This window comes from Lithobates pipiens, unplaced genomic scaffold (genome assembly GCF_037356315.1).
Source record: "Lithobates pipiens isolate NorthernLeopardFrog02 unplaced genomic scaffold, aLitPip1_a1.2 Scaffold_23, whole genome shotgun sequence".
Lineage (NCBI taxonomy): Eukaryota > Metazoa > Chordata > Amphibia > Anura > Ranidae > Lithobates > Lithobates pipiens.
The window spans coordinates 80,966,452-80,987,468 of record NW_027507785.1 but is presented as its reverse complement, the minus strand read 5'-3'; the positions used below and the strand labels follow the sequence as shown (position 1 = coordinate 80,987,468).

Sequence of the window (21,017 nt, the reverse complement as noted above, 5' to 3'; positions counted from 1 at the left end):
GTGATCACTTGTAAACAAACCGGCGTCATGTTATGACGCCGGTTCCTCCCTCCCCTCTCTGTACCGATCGGTACAGCGGAGGGGAAAGAGATCGGTGTCAGCAGCGATGTGGGCTGCATCTGCAGTGCCCACATCGCTGCTCACCGAATTTAACCCCTCAATTCCCTGCCAATACTCTGCAATACCAGTGCATACTCTGCAGTACCCTGCCATTACTCTGCAGTACCCCCATTACTCTGCAGTACCCTGCCTTTACTCTGCAGTACCCCCCATTACTCTGCAGTAACCCCCATTACTCTGCAGTACCCTGCCATTACTCTGCAGTACCCCCCAATACTCTGCAGTACCCGCCATTACTCTGCAGTACCCCGCCATTACTCTGCAGTACCCCGCCATTACTCTGCAGTGCAGTACCCTGCCATTACTCTGCAGTACCCTGCCTTTACTCTGCAGTACCCTGCCATTACTCTGTAGTACTCCCCAATACTCTGCAGTACCCTGCTATTACTCTGTAGTACCCCGCCAATACCCCGCCAATACTCTGCAATACCAGTGCATACTCTGCAGTACCCTGCCATTACTCTGCAGTACCCCCCATTACTCTGCAGTACCCTGCCTTTACTCTGCAGTACCCTGCCATTACTCTGTAGTACTCCCCAATACTCTGCAGTACCCTGCTATTACTCTGTAGTACCCCGCCAATACTCTGCAATACCCTGCCATAAATTGCCATACCCAGCCATACTCGGAGATACCCAGCCATACTCGGAGATACCCAGCCATACTCGGTGATACCCTGAAATACCCAGCCATAGACGCCCCCCACCCCTCACCGCCCTCCGGTGCTTCTACCAACTCGCCAGTACGATCAAAGCCAGAATCTTTTTTTTATTTTTTATTTCAGGCTTCCCAGCCTAGAGGTGAGATGCGGGGTCATATTGACCCCCAGATTTCACTGTAAAGAGGACCTGTCACCCCATATTCCTATTACAAGGGATGTTTACATTCCTTGTAATAGGAATAAAAGTGATCAAAAATATATTTTTGGGGAAAAAAATGTCAAACTAAAATAAATAAAGTATAATGAACAATAAAAAAAATAAAATAAATTAAAGCGCCCATGTCCCCATGTGCTCGCATGCAGAAGCGAACGCATGCATAAGCCCCGCCCACATATGAAAACGGTGTTCAAACCACACATGTGAGGTATTGCCGAGAACGTTAGAGCGAGAGCAATAATTCTAGTCCTAGACCTCCTCTGCAACTCAAAACATGTAACCAGTAAAAAAAAATTTATGAAGAAAAAATTACTAATCTGCAAAATTTTATAACAGAAACAAAGAAAAATTCATTTTTTCGCAGAATTTCCGGTCTTTTTTCTTTTATAGCACAAAAAATAAAAAAACTGAGAGGTGATTAAATACCACCAAAAGAAAGCTCTATTTGTGTGAAAAAAAGGACAAACATTTCATATAGGTCCAGTGTTGCATGACTGAGTAATTGTCATTCAAAATGTGAGAGCGCCAAAAGCTGAAAATTGGTCTGGTTATTAAGGGTGTTTAAGTGCCCAGTGGTCAAGTGGTTATTAATAGAGCTTGCAGTCAGTAGTGTTAGGAGATAGTGCGTGCTGTCTGCGTGCTCTGTACCCAGTACATACCACTATAATATAGGGCAGGCCCCTACTTTCAAACATCCAACTTACAAACATCTCCTACTTGCAAACGGAAGGAGACAACAGCAAGTGAGATGAAAAAAGATGGACGACAAAACAAATTATACAGGGGTGATAACCCTTCCCTATGTTTTCCAAAAAGCTTAAAAATAGTTTTTTTGACTGGAGCTACACTTTAAAAATGTACCAGTTGAAAATTACAAACAGATTCAACTTAACACAACAAACCTACACAGTCCCTGTCTTGTTTGCACCGCCTGTATACTGCTGTTCTGAGTATATAGGGCCTGGGGGCCACACGCATTTCCTTTTTTTAATATGGGTACAGGGTTCCCCTTAATATGCGTACAAGACCCAAATAGGCTGGTAATGGGCAGGGAGGGCTACCCATGCCATTTTTCTGAATGATTTTCAACCATATTGCAGGAACCAGATATAACATTAAAACCGCAAGCAGTTTTAAATGGTGTTATTTCTGTTAAATGTCATTTTGTGCAGGGACTGTTCTAAACACGGGAAACACGTGGCATTTCACAGGCATACTACAGACACCCCCCAGGCACCATATTTAAAGTAATATTTCACTTTTTTTTTCTCACTTTAATCGTCATTAAAATCAGTGCTCCCGCCAAAACGGCCGTTTTTAAAACTTTTTTTTGCATTGACCCATGTCCCCTGAGGCAGGAGTCAGGTCCCCAAACCCTTTTTAGGACAGTATCTTGCATATTAGCCGTTAAAATTAGCACTTTCCATTTCGAACGTTCGAGTCCCATAGACTTCAATGGGGTTCTAACGTTCGTAAACGAACGCGGGGGCCGTTCGCAAGTTCTGGTGCGAACCGAACCGGGGGGTGTTCGGCTCATCCCTATTCCCTCCTAAGCATATACCAATATACAACATAAATGAGGATCTGTGTCTTTATTGTGTATAGTTCATCGATTGGCTTGGAACCAACATATCATTGATAGATCAAAGCACAATAACTACAATTCCCTGCAAATCTCAGAAGAGTAGAAAATTCAGCTGGGCAAAATGTCACATTTTTCTCCCGGTACATAAACTCTCATCTCTCCCCTTCTATTACCTTATTTACTTTTGTTTTCCAAGCTAGAATGGTTGGGAAAATTTCCTGTTTCTAAATACTAGGGATAAGACATTATCAGGGTTGCATTTAAGAGGTGGGGAGTGAAACAATTTTTATAAGATTTAGTGGAAGAGGAAGGCTCATGAAACAGGTAATGGACAGGTGCACATCCGGTTTGAAGGTAGTTTTCTCCAGCCACGGTGAGATAGAACCACAAATTTGCTTAGTGTACTTTTTTTTCCAGATGTCTCTGGTCTGGTGACATCACAGGTCCTCTTGACTCTCTTCTTCCTCTGGTGGTGGTAGGATCCTAAATGCAGCAGAAAATGGTGCTGCATAATGATGTACTCATTTTCGTTGCCAGTGGTTTAGACATTAATGGTTGTGTGTTGAGTTATTTTGAGGATACAGCAAATTTACACTGTTATACAAGCTGTACACTCACTACTTTACATTGTAGCAAAGTGTCATTTCTTCAGTGTTGTCACATGAAAAGATAAAGATAAAATATTTACAAAAATGTGAGGAGTGCATTCACTTTTGTAAAATACTGTATGTTGCACTCCTGGTGTGTTATGTAATGATCAAAGAAACAGAATGCTTGTCTTTAGATTTTCATTGTTTGAAATCTAAAGTTTGGTTAGTTGCTGCATATAACTCTACCACATTTTTGTGCATCTCTAATAGAAAAGAAAAGGACTTACTATAGTAAACAAGGATGTCAACACGTATAACCCCTCCGCCTGGTATGTACCATTCCTGCTGACTCTCATGGCCTTGCTCTTGGCTGCTCTGTTTGCTTGGGCTTGCCATCTGATATGGAAATACACCAACTTGAAAGCACTGTGCCAAAATGTGAAGAACAAGGTGACTAATAAGAGGTGAGTGTATTTCCGGTGCATTTTATGACTTCCTGCTACTGTTTATCATTGTATTTTAATTTCTTTGTAATTTCTATAGCAAACACAATGCACAGTACCCTCATAACTATTTGGTAATAATTAGTGCAATCCATAATATTTCTTTCTGCTCAGCTGATGAAAGTTAAAATGGGATTAGGTGACATAGAATACTGAGCATACTAGAATTTGCTAATCCTTAGGTACACCTGTTTACTTTTCCTGTTAGTCTTCCCATTCAGGCTTATATGTGTGTCCATAAAATTTTCATTGCAAGAAATGCAGGAATTGGTATTTTGATATGTCTAATTTACTTATTATTGGTAATAATAATAATAATATTTTCTGTATGCATAAACTATATTGTATAATGTTATGCAAAATGCACTGAAAAATTCTAATTAGTCCCTGCCCCTGAGGAGTGTGCAATGTCATGTCTGGAGTTACTTTTTAATGAGCAGTTGGAAGTAAAATGAAGTGAGTAGACTAGGGGGTTAAAGTGTGTTAAAAAATGTGTGGAAGTTAAAATGACATATGACTCCGGATTTTTATTTTTATAATAATTTGAACCTGCCTGTAATAAAAATGTATGGTTTTACAAAAAAATATTTGCTTTGTGAATTGTATGATCAATTTAAAGAAATATAAGCACCCCAAAAAGTCCAGTTAGTTTGATGTATGGTTTCCTGGAAGCCCTTTTTATCTTTCTTTTTTTTCCCTGAACTATATCAGTCTTTGCCCCTGAGGCACTTACAGTTTCATGTCTGAAGCTACTCCTTAATGAGCATTTGAAAGTTCCGCCATTTTCAATGGCAGTGGCTCAACCTTTTTTAAACCAGGGCCTGGTAAAACTTTCCATGCCCCAACAGTAAAAAAATAAAACTTATACTCTCACAATAAAGGTATGGGAATGCAAAATGTGTATTGAAATGTTGAATGGCCCTGGCTACCACTCTGTGTCGTTGTAGGTGAGGATGAGGGTTGTGGAGTGGGTTAGGGCACTCTGCAGCAGACTTGGTGGCCCTGTAAGGGACAAAGTTCCGGGTGAGGGGCTGATGGCACTGTGGGAGGTTGGGAACACTGTGAAGGGGTAGAGGCTCTACAGCAGGCTTGGGGGCACTGTGGGATGTTAAGGGCTCTCAGGGGCCTGGGGGTACTGTGGATCACTATGGGAGGGTGGGTGGCACTATGGAAGCTGGGAGGCACTGTGGTTGATTAAGGACTTTGCATCTGCCTGGAGGCCCAAGAGCATGGAGGCTGTGGCCTGGTGGTTGAGAACCCCTGCTCTAGAGGACTTCTTAACAACACCATCCCACCCTGATCACTGCAATAAATACAGGAATTGGTTGTTTTGTATATAAAAACTATACCACCATAAGCCAACATTCTTCTTCATACATCACTGACATTCCTCTCTGTATGACAGCATGTTTGTGTATGCGTTGCTCTGGGTGCCTGTATGTGTATGTCCCAATGTCTTTATTTGATCTGACAATACTGTATATATTTATGTATGCCTTTATTTCTGTGTGTTTATTAACATAGATAATGGTTGTCCTCTAGTACAGTGTTTCTCAACTCCAGTCCTCAAGGCGCCCCAACATGTTATGTTTTCAGGATTTCCCGTCTGAAAAAACGCAGAAGATTTTTCCGATGGAATTCCACTGAAACTGTCTTGCGTACACACGATCACACCAAAGTCCGACCGTCAAGAATGCCATGACGTACAACACGTACGACAGGACTAGAAAAAGGAAGTTCAATAGCCAGTAGCCAGTAGCTTTTGTCTCATACTTGCTTCGGAGCATGCGCCGTTTTTGGTCCGTGGGAACAGCATACAGACGAGCAGTTTTCCTGATAGGAATTGGTTGCGTCGGAAATATTTAGAACATGTTCTATTTCTATGTCCGTCAGAATTTTTGACGTAAAAAGTCCGATGGGGCATACACACGATCGGAATATATGATGAAAAGCTCCTGTCTGACTTTTTCTGTCGGAATTCCGCTCGTGTGTACGTGCCATTAGACAGTGAAAATGATCAAATCACCTGTGCAAAATAATGGAAAGCTTGAAAACATGAGCTGTTGGGGTGCCTTGAGGACTGGAGTTGAGAAATACTGCTCTAGTATTTGATAAACAATTAACTATTTTTTGTTTTCTGTTTGTAGAGTCAAGACCTACAAACCAGGTATGTACCGTAGTAGAATTTGTCTTTGTGGTAGTATGTGGGCTCATCCCATAGCTCTGTGTCTCTAAAGCTGGGTACACACCGATCAAAATTAGGCTGGTTCAGCAGGGAGCAGACATATTTCAATGTCTGTAGCCCTCACTGTGTAACAGAAGCTGATTGCTTTTTAACTTTATAATCTTTATTTACATTTTTTTTTCCATTAAACATCTTTACATGCAAAATAGCCCTCATTCCTCCCCCCCTCCCCACCCCATTTAATATACAAGGATACAAAGGGAGGAGAGAGAAACATATTCAATATACATTTTTCAGTTATTTGTTCTATACCAAGTCCACCTTCCTCCCATAAACTTCCCATTCGAAACCTCCACACCTGCCCTCATAACACCCCCTATCACACCATTCACTCCCCTTCTGTTCCCTCTCTTCCTTCACTATCCCAATACCCACTCTCAACCACCCTCCCCTTCATGTTCCACACCTTTCACCCTCATTCACACTACTTTTTATTGCGTTCATTCTCTGCCCCTTTTCTTTTTCCCTTTAATATGGTATCATTTATCCTCCCTGTCCTCTTTTCAAATCTTCTTATTCTTCTTCCTCTATACAAATGGTTCATGACTATTAGTGTCTTCCACCTTACTCTAGAAAGGATATCCTTTTACCTCCCACCAGGGTTCCCAGATCTCTTCATATTTCATTAAACAACCTTGTCTGACAAATACAGATTTTTAATAATGATAAAAGGTCATTCGCATATAATGCCACTTTTTCTTCCACTATTCCCCTTTTAAATCCTGTTACCTTTGGGGAAGACCTAAGAGCCACCCCCAGAGGGTCAATTGTGAGGGCAAAGAGCAGGGGGGACATAGGGCACCCTTGGCTCATCCCCCTCAGCATTCAAATTTTGTCAGAGTGTTCATTGTTCACTCTCACTTTTGCCTCTGGCCCCCTGTATAGCATTTTTATCCAATTAATCAAGCCCGGGCCAAATTGAATAGGACCCTCCGCAGGTATCGTCACTCAAGGCTGTCAAAAGCCTTAGTGACATCAAAAGACAAAATGACCCTCGATCTATCCCCATCAGCAGGGACCTGTAAATTCAGGTACACATGTCTTATATTTATGCTAGTGGATCTTCCAGGTATAAATCTCGACTGATCAGGGTGGACAAGTTTCTGAATGACCCTAGTTAACCTGGTCGCCAAGACCTTCGCCAAGGTTTTAACATACGCGCTCAATAAGGAGATAGGTCTATATGAGGGTGTATTAAGTGGATCCTTACCTTTCTTATGTATAACAACTATGGTAGATTCCATCAGAGATGTAGGGAGCTACCCCTCCATCGCTGACCAATTTAAGACCCCCAGTAGCTCGGGTAATAACACCTTCCCGTAGCGTCTGTAGGTCTCTGCCGGAAGGCCATCAGGACCAGGAGACGCCTGGCCTGCCATCTCCCTTGTAGGCCATTGCAATTCCTCTAATGTTATTGGTAGGTCCAGTTCATCTCTGTCAGTTTCAGAGAGGGCCGGAATCACCAAGCCCCTAAAGAAAGCCTTCACTTCCTCCCCCATATCCTGCTGCTGGGAGCTATACAAGTGCTCATAATATTCTTTGAACTTATCTACAATTTCTGGAGTATATGAAGAAACCCTTACCTCCCTCATACTAATGTTGGAAACCATTGATGGGATGAGTTTGTCTTGACCAGATGGGCCAACATTCACCCCTCCATTTCCCCCTCCCCAAAGATTTTCTGCCAATGAATAAGTTGTTTATTCTCTGCTTTCCTAATCATTAGTGTCCTATAAATCTGTTGTTCCTTTGCCCAAACCCTAAGCGTATCAGGGGTCGGATTATTCACATATTGTTCTTCCATGGTTACCACCCCCTCTCCAGCTGCCCTTTCCCAATCCTTGGTCCGTTTTTTTTATTTTTGATACTTGTATCAATGTTCCATGAAGGAAGGCCTTCAAGGTGTCCCAGATTATCGTTATCGGGGCGGTTCCTCTGTTCAAATCGGCAAACTCTCTTAAGGCTGTTAACACCTCATCTGAATCACCCATTAGTTCCATCCAAAAAAGGCTTATTTTGCACTCCCTGGGTCATGAATTCTCCCTCACTTCTATTGATACTGTCACCAGGGAGTGGTCCGAAAGACCTCTTGGCATGTAACTTACACTTTTTATCACCTGCAGTGCCTCCTCATTGCCCAGAACCATATAAATTCTAGAGAGTGGAGTGTGTCCTGGAGCCGGGTTCCGCGTTCTCCATATATCCATTAATCCAGCCTCTCTTAAAAATAGGGAAAATTGATCGTCAACTGTAGCACCCGTCTGTGCCCCGTGGGGAAACCTATCCACCTTCCGGTCCAAAACCGTGTTAAAATCACCCATGACAATAACCGGCACACTCAGTTTATTCAGAACAAACTCCACCAACCTATACAAGATTAAAGTGTCAAAAGGAGGAGGAACATATAAATTGGCCAGCACGTAGCTTCTATTCTCTATAGCACAATACAAAAAAATGTAGCACCCCAGTTCATCAGTCTTAATCTGTCTACAGGTGAACATTACACCAGATCTGATCAGAATATTCTTCCCCGTAGAATAGAGGGTGTGAACTGAATGATACTGGGTTTGGAATTCACCCCAGCTGTGGCATAGAGACATGAGTAAGGTGCATCTCCTGTAGGCAGAGTAATCCCACCCCATACATTTTTGCTACGGAACGAACTTCTGTTTTTTTTGGCTTGATCTCCCAACCCCTGGATGTTCCAAGAACATATCATTCATTTTTTTACCTGCATAGGATTAACCATTTAACCATTTAGTGTTCAACAAATGCATATAATTCAGAATATTCACTCCAAATTGTGTGATTTCCATATACTTTGTGTGATCTTTCTTTGTTAACTAATACCTATTCTTCTCATTTTTCTTCTGTGATACTTTAGTGACAAAATATTTCTTATTTGAAATATATTTATTCCTCACAAATCCCCACATAACCCTTTCATACCTAACACACCATCCGTGTCTGATTCCCAATTCACTCACCACCCTTTTGGGTCCTCTCTTTGTGTATAACCTGCCCCCAATTAACGTTGAAGAAGAAGGCCATTTGCACATTATCCCTCTAACCTAGATGCAACCCCCTGCCCCAACTCCTTAATGTAGGAATAAATGATCAGCTGTCACCTATGCAGTTATTATACTTCTTTCTTTGAAGCGCCGTTTTCTGTTTTTTCTATAATTTTTCATTATGGGATGCCAACCACCCCTCCACCCCCTCCGGGGAATCAAGAAAAGGGGTCTCCCCCATAGCGGTCATCCGCAATCTTGATGGGTATAACAAGGTATAGGAAATTTTCAGATGTTTTACTTTACGTTTGATTTCCAAGAACTTAGCCTTCTGCTCTGCAGTTCTGGTGAAAAATCTTGGTATATAGATACCCTAGTACCTTCATAAATGATTTTGCCTATATCCCTGGCCTTTTGCAATATGGTTACTCTGTCTTTATAGTAAAGCATTTTAACCAGTAGAGGTCTTGGCTAACCCCCGGGTAGAGTAGGTCTAGAAGGTACCCTATGGGCTCTTTTCATTGCGAAATAGGGTGAGAAAGTGTCCTTTCCAAAAAGATCCCTGGACCATTTTTCGAGAAATATCACAGGATCCAGGTGCTCACTGCGCTCAGGGAGCCTCACAATCCTGCCATTTTTCCTTTGCAATCTGATCTCCATATGGTCCATTTTTATCTCATAATTAACCATTTGTTCTTTTATTATTCTTATCTCCCGCTTAAGGGAGTTCAGATCATCCTCGGCCAGGCTAACTCTTCCTTCAAGGGCGGTAGTCCTTTCTCGCACTTTTTGTAGGTCAGGCCTGACAAAGGATAGCTGTTCCTGGATTACTTTAAACTGGTCTGACAGTTCACCTAGGGAGGTCCTACAGGAGTTAATTGCCTGCAGGATATCTTTCAATGATGGTTCTCCTTCTGTTAGAGATCCAGCTCCAGAAAGGGGTTCTGGAGTCTCTTGGATGTCCTGAATGTCCTCCCCTGCGGATTTCAGTCCTGTATGATTTACCTCTGGTGCTGTCACCTGTTCTTGACCTTGGCTTTTCCTCACAGCTCTAGCCCCAGCATGCACCTTAGGTTGCGCTTGCAAGTTCTGTTGCCCTCCCTTTGTGGGGGTCTGACTTGAGTTATGGGCAAATCTCTCTAATATGGCTGCCGCCTGATTCCCCTTCATGCTTTGGTGTGGCTGGGTACTAGAACATGCACTGTCCTGTTGCGCAGGGTCTTCCCCCCGCTTCCTCGTCATTGCTATGTTTTAGCAGAGGCTTGGTGGAGAACTTATACTGACAAAAAAAGTGGGGAAAAAAAGTAAGACAGGCTAATAAGGTTGAGAGACAGCAAACCTAGTAAACCAGGTGGGGCCCCCTTAATTTCCCCCACCCCCAGATGCAGAAGGGAATAGGAGTATCCCAGAAGAAGGGTTACTAAGTGTCCACCGGGTGTCACTGCAGACTAGTCTAACCTCCTCCGGTAAATAATTTATAGATGCTGGACTCAAGTGTAACCTTGAGGTCTCTCCCCTCATCAGTCAGTGACCAGGCTGTACGGGCTCTCCCTCTGCTCAACGTCCGACCATGTACGCTGCACTGGGGTGTCTGGGGTATCCTGAGAATGATAGCAGAGGGTGTTGCGGGTGCACCGGCGGCTCTCCTCTCTCTCTGGTCCCTCGATCCCACTATGAGGAGCAGTTCCCCTTGCGGAACGGCGGGGCACCAGGACTGGCAAACTGAGGGTAAGCCATCCCCTCGCCTCTGCATCAGCTGCAGGTGAGCCAGCTGACAGGATCTCTTCCGGAGCTACGGTGGAACTGGGTCGCAAACGTCCACCCTCTAGAACATCCGGTCACGCCCCCAAACCACAAAAGCTGATTGTTAGATCAACTTCTGTCAAACTGAATTACTGGAAAACCTTCTTCAATTAGCATCTTGCAACACCGATCAGTGTTTTCTGACAGCGAAGAGTCCCCGCTGTCATAATACAATGTTCTGGCAGGGGACATTCCTGCATCCACCTCTCTTGCATACACCTCTCTGCATCTACCTCTCCATTTTTTTTTTGTTCGGCCCGCTGGTTGAACAAAAAAAATGCTGTGTGTACCCAGCTTTAGATTCTTCCAAATCCCCCACCCCCATCATGAGAGAAGTGGTTTATTTTATGCTGAAGATATGGGTATAAAAGGAAGGGGCGGGGGGGGGGGGTTACATCTTCAAACAGGGTTTCAGTATCCACATTCTTTTATCTGTTTTTGACCTCTAATTTTGATTGTCCCACATTTCATTTATTCATAGCAACCCCTGTTGTGTAAAATTATTATCCATTTGGTCTTCCCTTCTCTATGTGTTGGTACTGTATGTATATGGCTGCTGCACACATATATGACACTGACTGATTATCCCCACCTTCAGTGTGTGTTGGGTGTTCGTGTACCTAGCATGTGCTGGACACAATATTGGACAGGTGATTGCATTCTGCAAATTAATGACTAGGAAAAATTAGAATGATGTGCAAAAATTTGATCTTACGTCCCAAATACCGATTTTGCCATAGGCTACATTTTGCGAAAACAGAAACTTTCAATTTCACTAATTGAACTACTTAGGCTTGAAAAAAAAAAAATTTTTGCCCTTTTTTTTGTATATTTAGGACAGTTTAGTATTTTACACATTCCTATTATTGATAGGATCAAAGTTTTTCCAAAACCCTTTTAATAATGATAAACATTTCTCTTCCTGCTCAGGTGTCATCATGTTTCTTTGTAGGTGGTGTCTCCTGCTGTTTTTTTTTTTTATTTAATTTTTTTTATTTTGCTCTTGTAATTGTTCTTAACAATTTTTATGTTATGATATTAGGAACAAAAAAGGAGAAAGTTGAAAAAATCACAGTAAGTAATTGGCTCTAATGCTATATGAAGTAGTTCTGTTGATTTTACATAATAATAATAATATAAATAATAATAATGTCCTTATTAATTTGATTATTATCACCATTATTGTTAGTACTGTTATTAGGGTTAAAGGTTTCTAAAGCCTAATTCTTTTTTAGTATATACATATAACAGAGGAAAAGAGGTAATTACCAATGCCAACTTCCAGGAAGAAAACCTAATTTGATGACAATTATTGACTAAATTAGCTCTGTTTTTTTTTTTTTTTGATCACTGAACTCACACTAGGCACATTGGGGGTTATTTACGAAAGGCAAATCCACTTTGCACTGCAAGTGCACTTGGAAGTGCAGTAGCTCTAAATCTAAGGGGTAGATCTGAAATGAGTGGAAGCTCTGCTGATTTTATCATACAATCATGTGCAGTCTAAAATGCTCTTTTTTATTTTCCTTGCATGTCCCCCTCGGATCTACAGTGACTGCAATTCCAAGTGCACTTTCAGTGCAAAGTGCATTTTCCTTTAGTAAATAACCCCCATTGTCTTGTATCATCCATATTGGGTTCTGAACTATAGAAGTTCCAGTTTCAGTGGTATTGTCTTGACTTTTGGCCTCCAGAAAGGAATGTGAAGCAGATGCAGTATATCAAATATGGTAAAATTAGAAACAGGCCTAGTTAAAATCAAGTGTGAGGTCTTATAATGTGTGTCCTGTTTGTAATTTTGGGATAATATAAAGTTAAAGTGACACACACAGTTTAATGTACATTGTCCCTTCTATTTCTGTATTTGGATGATGGCAATGTAATTATTTTAATAAAAAAAAAAAAAAGAAATACCCTTATACTAATCGATATACAGCTGTCGCATGACCCAGCCCTTTCGCAGCCTGACTTCTAGTCTTCTGCTGCTGGTCACATGTTCAAAATAAACAAAAAATCCATTGGAATACAGAGTAAAAATAAATAGCTAATGTCAATATATATTTGAAATCAAATCTTTATTATTTTTTGGCAATAACATGGTGTGGGCAGATTACTGACAGTCACAGGCTGTGCCACACCCTTCCAGCCTGTGTCTTAGAATAGGAAGGAGGTGAAGCCTCCATCAATCTACATGTAATATCTCACCCCTATTGTAATTAGCTGGCTGGTGGGCATGAAGGGGGAAGGAGGGAGTGGACTGGCATTTACAACTGTGTATACACCCACATGTGTCACTCTATAGTCACATGGGCTGCTCAGCTGTGATATGGAGGAAATACTCAGCATAGAAACTTACTGAAAACCAAGCATGTGAAGAGCTGCGAAACGCTGCCCTGAAAAAACCTTAGCAGATTTGGGGACAGAAGGTGGAGATAGAGAGCAGGAGGATCAACCAGTTTTTTTTTGCAGAAGGCAGAAAATTTATTTCATAGTAACTGAGTGAGTATCAACAGCCTGTAATACACCATTTATTGATCGTTTTTTCTGATGTGGGTTCAGTGAGACTTTAAAGTGGTTGTAAACCCTTAGGCCGCGTACACACGAGAGGATTGTCCGCCCAACTAAGTCCGTCCGACAATCCGACAGACAGTCCGTCCTACTTTCGAATGAACGGACTTGACCACACACGATGAACAGACAGTCCGCCGAAAGCTTGCGCGATGACGTGTACAGCACGTACGACGGGACTAGAAATACGACGTCCAATACACTGCAATGCAACCTTTCGCCGTGTAAATCCTTTCTGAGCATGCGCCATACTTAGTCCGTCGAACTAGCCTACTCACGAGCGGACTGTTCGCTGAAACCAAGTTTGGACGGACAATATTACGGAAATTCCGAAAGACTTAGTCCGCCAGACTGTCCGCCGAAAAAGTCAGCTGAAGCCCACACACGAGCGGATTGTCCGCTGAAACACGTTTCAGCGGACCAAGTCCGTCAGACAGTCCGCCCGTGTGTACGCGGCCTTGCAAACCACTTTGACCTACAGGTAAGCCTAGATTAAGGCTTACCTGTAGGTCCAAGAAATATCTCCTAAACCTACACAGTTTAGGAGAGATTTACTAAAAGACAGTGACACCTGTCTATGGCACATGCGTCGTAGACAGCGGCGCACAGGCGCACTATCGCCGTTAGCAGCATGCCGCTGCTAACGGCGATATGCCGTTAGTGGCGGCTCCCGTGCGCATGTGCGGGAGTGACGTCCTCGATGCTCTGGCGCTGTGAGTGGCCGGAGCAGCGATACCCAGAAGAAGATGGATGCTCCGGACTACAGGGGACAGCAGTGACATCACTGGCTCCTGTGTCAGGTAAGCGACACATAATGGGCTACTATGCGATACATAGTAGCCCATTATGCTTTACCTTTGCAGGGAGACAAATAGGAAGTAAACCCATCAGGGTTTACTTCCTCTTTAAGTAATCATGGGTACAGCGTGACAACATTATTGATAAGGATTGCAATAGGCTTAGAGAAGCCTCCCTATTTGTATTGCCTATACTGGCTCTTGGCTCTTCTTATCAGACACCAACTGCCTACAAGTGCATCTTTCCTTGTAATGAACAAAGAGTAGCATAGCTTGCACCAACTATGGTATTATTATTATTATACAGGATTTATATAGCGCCAACAGTTTGTGTAGTGCTTAACAAAATGGAGGCAGACATTACAGTTACATTACAATTTGCTACAAGAAGAATCAGAGGGCCCTGCTCGTTAGAGCTTACAATCTAAAAAGGAAGGGTCAGTTGATACAAAAGGTAATAGCTGTGGGGGATGAGCTGATGGAGAAAGTAAAACAGTGTATTAGTTAGAAGCAGGTTAAGCTTCTTTAGAGAGAAGGGTTTTCAGGGATTGTCTAAAGATGGATAGATTAGAGGGAGTTGGACAGATTGGGGTAGGGAGGTCAAAAGGATGGGAGAAGCTCTAGAGAAATCCTTTAGGCGAGCATGGGAGGAGGTGACAAGAGAGCTAGAGAGCAGGAGGCCTTTGGAGGACAGAAGAGAGTGGTTTGGTTGGTATTTTGGGACTAGGTTAGTGATGTAGCTGGGGGCAGAGTTGTGGACGGCTTTGTAAATTATTGTTAGTACTTTGAATTTTATTCGTTGGGTGAGTGGAAGCCAGTGGAGGGATTGGCAGAGAGGGGTGGAGGGCACTGAATGGTTAGTAAGGTGGATGAGTTTTGCAGCAGCATTCATTATGGGCTGAAGGGGGAATAGTGTATGTAAAGGTAGTTTAATGAGAAGTGAGTTGCAGTAGTCGAGGCGAGAAATGACCAGGGAGTGAATTAGAAACTTGGTGGTGTACTTGGTTAAAAAGGGGCATATTCTAGAGATGTTGTGGAGGCTAAGGCGGCATGATTTGGACAGGGATTGGATGTGGGCCTGAAAGGACATTTCAGAGTCTAGGGTTACCCCTAGCACCCTGGCATGTGGGGACGGACTGATAGTTGTGCCATTGATCTTAACAGAGAAGTCAGGGAAAGGGGCACGTGGGGGAGGAAATACTGTATTATGAGTTTGGTTTTAGATACATTCAGTTTGAGGAAGTACAGGAGGACAAAGAGTGTAAACTGAGGGAGATATCTGTAGAGTGGTGGAGATCTCGAGACGAATTGTCTCAATCTTATTTTTTAAGTGATTAGCAATCTCCCTGATTAACTGACAGAGAATGAAGGTTGTAGCTGCTCTCCCTAGACGTCCAGTGAGTCTTAGGCTCCTGGCTGGGTTACCTTGGGGATGACTGGAGATGTCCACACACATTCCTATGCAGGTGGAGATTTCCAATAACTTCACTGTCTGGGGGGCTTCTGTCTCTCTCTAAGGCCGCGTACACACGGGCGGACTGTCCGCCCAACTAGGTTCGTCAAACAGTTTGACAAACAGTCCGTTCAAAATTAGCATGAACGGACTTGACCACACACGATGAACGAACAGTCCGCTGAAATCGTGCGCGATGACGTGAACGGCACGTACGACGGGACTCGAAAAACGACGTCCTATACACTGCAATGCAACCTTCGGCGTGTAAATCCTTTCTGAGCATGCGCGGAACTTAGTTTGACGAACAAGCCTACACACGAGCGGACTGTCCGCTCAAACCAAGTTTCAGCGGACAGTCTTACGGAAATTCCGAAAAACTTTGTTCGTCAGACTGTCCGCTGAAACTGTCCGCTGAAGCCCACACACGAGCGGACTGTCCGCTGAAACACTGTTCAGCGGACAAAGTTGGGCGAACAGTCCGCCCGTGTGTACGCGGCCTTAGTGTGGTGAAAAGAATGGAACAATTGCAAGCATATCTTATTTTATTTTTTTTGTTAAAGGAAACTACAATCTATCAACCCATTTTCCATGGAGAAGCCGTTGATCCAGGTAAATCCGACATTCTCTTATAAGTTAACTTTAAAGCAGTTATCCAGAAGAGAATTCAGCTCTCGTGTAGGGGAGCCGTTCAATGATCTTCTTGCAGTTATTTTTTTTAAGTCAAAAGCCTACACTTTTTCAAGACATAAATAGAAATGTTAAGGACCTCTTCTCATAGGTTGGATTGTCTTGTGTGTCCTCGTGGCCCAGACTTTCTGAGACTTTTCATTCTTGTGACTCTCTTTTTACCAGGGTGTGACAGGGCCTAACTGAAAAGTGTGGGAAAATCTACTTAACAGGGACAGACAGCTATAAAGGGATTGCTCCAATGCTAAAATATATTGACTGAAGTTATGCTTTAAAGTGAACCTGTGCTTTGCCCAATGCCCACACATACATTTTTAAATGCTATTTAGGGTCTGATTTCTTGCTGTGGGGCAACATGGGACTTTGTATTTCAGAGAGCTCTGTTCAGTTTTGTCCTAAAGAAACATCTTTCATTTATGTGACGTAAAGCACACCTTAGTCACTGGCACAAATCAGGTGCTAGTTAGTCAATATGGCAGTTTTGGCATTTGTTATGCCAGTTTGTAGCGCTAAATAAAGTAAACCTGTAAGTTCCTTAAGAAATCCAAACAGCGGATCCCTCCAATAGAAGAGATGTATACTCATCTCTTGGATGGCCAGTGTTTTCTAACTTTCCTGTTTTCCAGAATTCAAATCTCTGTTAGTCTCTTCGGTATTTAAACTTCCGAGTAGTGTCATGTGCCTGTAAGTCACTGCAGTGACATATCCTTGCAATAGAAGAGATATACTCATCTTCTGGGTGGCCAGTGTCTCCCACCTTACCTCTGTTCCAGTACTGCATACTCCATCAGTCTCTTTGGTTTACAGTAGTGTGACATGCCTGTATTCTTTTCCCCCTAAGTCACTCACTACAAGACTCAGTACTGACGGATCCCTGCAATAGAAGATATATATACATCTCTTGGGTGGCCAGTGTCTCCCACCTTACCTCTATTCCAGTGCTGCATCTTCCATCAGTCTCTTTGGTTTCTCCAGTAGTGTGATCTGCCTGTTTTCCCTTCTTCCTAAGTCACTGCTGTGACATCAGGATTTGAAGGATGTCTCCAGAGTACACAATGGTGGACACAAGCACCTGGTACTTCCAGAAGTGTTGACTAATGAAAAGACTGATGGAATCTGCAGTGCTGGAATGAGAAGGTAGGAGAACCAGAAATGTGAGTATAATATTGTACCTCCTTTATTACAAGGACTTGTCATTTGGATATATTTAAACATCAGAAAAGGTCTCCTTAAAAAATTTTTTTTAATGCTTTATGTATTGATCCATTTCTGCAACCATCAATGATGAACTCTACTCCTCTATTAGTCACAGGAAACACTTATGAATTTAACAACAAGTCTGGAGCAAGACGCTGGAAGTCCGAGCAATCCAAAGACAGCAATGTGGCACTTACAGACATCTCCACCGTTACAGAAGCCCTGCCTACTTATCTGCCCACCGTTCCCGCTGTTAATGTCACCTAAGAAGAGACTTCAAACTTTAGTAGAGGATATTCTTGAAGGATTTGCTTTCTTTTTTTAAAGTTTAAGAAAAGCTACTTTTTGATTAGAATGCATTCATCATTTTGTGTTCAGGCAACAAATAATAAATCTAGCTAGTGGAAAAACAAAAATTAACTAGGAAAAAGCTAAATCAATTTGTTAATGCTCTCTAGAAAATATTGTCACTTTTCTGATGCCTAAAAGTCTAATTAATTTGCCTTAATTTATAATTCCCCAGTTGCTAGATAAAACAGATTGTTTACCCACTGGCCGCCAAATCACAAATAGTACCTATACATCATTTGACTTCAAGTGGTTGTACCTCAATACCGTTTTTTTAGAGCTGACAGTCGGTTCTCTTGTAATAACAACCAATGTGGCTAAGCAGCCACTTGGCTGTTATTACAAGCAGCGGAAGTGGACTTCCCCCCTAGCCCACTCACATGGGCTCTCCTGTCCCACTGGGAGACCCGAGCGACCAGCCAGCATGTCCGCCATCTTGCCGGAGAACTGGCTTTGATTGGGTCTCAGATATGTTAGCCTGGAACCAACGCCATGTCATCACTTCCGGTTTACTTGGGAACCAACGGCAGTTTCAAAAATCAAAAGTTTTCACAAACGCCGATCTTGGCGCTGATCTTGGTGTTTTACTTGGGAACCAACGGCAGTTTCAAACGTTTTTCAAAATCAAAAGTTTTCACAAACGCCGATCTTGGCGTTTTGAATGCTTTTAAGTGCAAACGAGGAGTTTGGGGTCTTATAGACAACCGATCCAATCCCTTCATAAAGAGTATTTGTCATGTGTCTATTGCTTTCACAGGGATGCTTACATTCCTTGTGACAGCAATAAAAGTGATCAAAAATGCAAAACTGTGTTTTGTTATATGATAAAGAAGTGTGAATGATAGGGGTTAATTCTGATGATGGCATGGCATTTTTTTTTATAGGTTAACCCATATCATTTTCATAGAGCAGCCGTCATCAAACTTTTTTTTTGCAGTTCTTTCTTCGCAATGCCCCTTGTTTTTCAGCATACAGTATATATGAGAAAAGGTGTCTTACAAAATCCATGTTCTTTAGGAAAACACAATTTTTTTTCCGTGGCCACCACTTAGCCATACCACTGTGCCACACTTAGCCCACAGTAAACTGTCTCTACCATGAAAGGGCCAGTTGATTGTTTTTGCCTTCCAAGCTAAAGCTTTGTTTTCCTCACCTGGCCTCTTGCCAGTTGCTCTGTGCTGTGATACAAGTTACAAAATAAGAAAAAAAAAAATCTCAGACTACAGTACTTATCTTCAGTCTGGACACACAGGCCAAAGGTCAGACGGTTTCTATTGAACTGGCCGATGCCACCCGACAAGCTTTAGTTTTGAATAGAAAATGGAAAAACTCTGGATAGCCGCACTCCGAATCAAATAAAGTAAACCGTGCCTTTATTTTCTCAAATGAAAAACCTCACATCACACAAATCACAGCACGCTGAAATTAGCGCTTACTCATAGCTTTAGTTTTGGATAGAATGGGGATTTTCAGAGCTCCTATCAGATTTTTCTTCCTGTATATGTCACTGTTACATAGTTTCCCTTTGTTGTCATCAGGACAGGAAGTGAGAAGAAATCTCGCTAATGAAGCTCTGCATTGCAGTAAAAAAAACAACAGGAGTTCTAATACCATTGACTTTGTCTAGAACTAGAAAACAAAGTTTTTAGTACGACATACACTTTTAAACCCCTAAAGGGAGCTCTTAGCATTTAATCTGGTTTCTGCTTTGAAAATTACTGTGTCCATGCTGAAACTCTGATAGATGTTGCTGGAAATCTCTGATTTAGGATTAGCTGTTGACAGAGCTCAACAAATAGATCTACTGTAGCTGCAGGAGTCCCCAAGAGAGATAAGAATATAGCTGAAATATTAGTTTTATATGAACTCAGCCTTTAATTTTTTCTTTTCATTTCTTCTTTCTTTTAATATGATGATCGGTTTGATGCCTGTAATAGATCATCACATACGCCCTCTGCTAGGGATGAGAACGCACTGTTGTAAATAATTCACAAATCTCTGATAGAGCCCAATAATATATTCATCTTCTAAGCAATACTTTCCCTTTGATATATAACCACGATCCATCTTTATGAATGAGGTCTGTCCAAGGAGACTATAGAGGTGGAGAAGTATATTATCCATAACTTATTAATTATCTGTGTCAATTTCACTAATTACCGGCTAAAAACACTGTTCTAATTATTTTTTTCTACCTTAATATTTAAAGGTATTATTTTTAATGTTCTATATTTAAACTGTATAAGTGATGTGAATTTTTGTAATTGCACTGTTTTAGATATTTATTCATGACTTACAATTGACTTAATTCAATTTTTAATTTGAATAAAATAACAATATTAATTTTGCACATTTATGTGCATTAGATTGGTCAGATTAAATATAGACACACTGAGAATATATACACTCTTTAAGGGCTGCATAAAAGGCAAAAATCTTAAGTAGCCCTAGGAATGGTCAAAATTATTACCCAAAAGTTAATCATTAAAAATGTGAGTTCCATTATTCACTGATTAAAAAAAACACTGCACTAATTACTTTTTCCCTACTTTAATATTTAAAGAAAGTATTGTTAAAGCTCTGGAGCCAAAAAGCATAAATTATGTGACTTTTGGTAATTGCACTGATTTTAAATATTTAATGATCAATTACAATTGACTTACTTTGATCTTTAATTTGAATAAAATAATAATATTAATTTGGCATGTTTGTATGGATTGGATTGGTCAGATTAACCATAGATGCACTGAGACTATATACACATTTTAAGGCCTGCATTAAGGGCAAAACATTTTAAAGAGCTTCGACAATGATCAAAACTATTCTTGCAGCTCGGTTCAAGTCAAAACATTTTTTTTTTTATTTTTTTTAGCTAGCTTGTGGAGAGATTAGAATTTTTGTCTGGTTTTTATGACTGTATGTAACTCCACTGGGAAGACTGTCTCTCACATTTTATCTACATGACGCTTAGAAATGAGAGGAATGGAGATCACTGGGGCTGGAAGATACAGACAGTAATAAAACTTAATGTGATTGTAGCCGTATGCAGACAGTAATAAAAAAACTCCCACAAGTTCTTGCGTTAGCAAGAGAGGCCTTCAGTTGTATGGTGGACATCAAGCTTTCACCTTTCTGATACAGTTATACAACTATGATAAGCAGATGAGAAGTGACCACACTTTTAATTATAAGCACAGAGACATCAGAGCCAAAGAGTCATTTTTAGCAA

At 41.6% G+C, this 21,017-nt stretch overlaps 1 protein-coding gene across 1 annotated transcript in view; it reads left to right on the top strand.

Annotated features, from left to right (window-relative positions):
* Positions 1-20,579, top strand: part of LOC143927686 (cadherin-related family member 3-like) — an 81,212-nt gene extending 60,633 nt beyond the window's left edge. Inside the window, exons 15-19 of the mRNA XM_077451941.1 lie at positions 3,444-3,637; positions 5,824-5,843; positions 11,778-11,809; positions 16,117-16,165; positions 17,550-20,579. Of these exons, the coding sequence (XP_077308067.1) occupies positions 3,444-3,637; positions 5,824-5,843; positions 11,778-11,809; positions 16,117-16,165; positions 17,550-17,707 (453 nt within the window). The 3' untranslated portion in view covers positions 17,708-20,579. The remainder of the gene's footprint in view (positions 1-3,443; positions 3,638-5,823; positions 5,844-11,777; positions 11,810-16,116; positions 16,166-17,549) is intronic.
* The last annotated feature ends 438 nt before the right edge of the window (positions 20,580-21,017 follow it).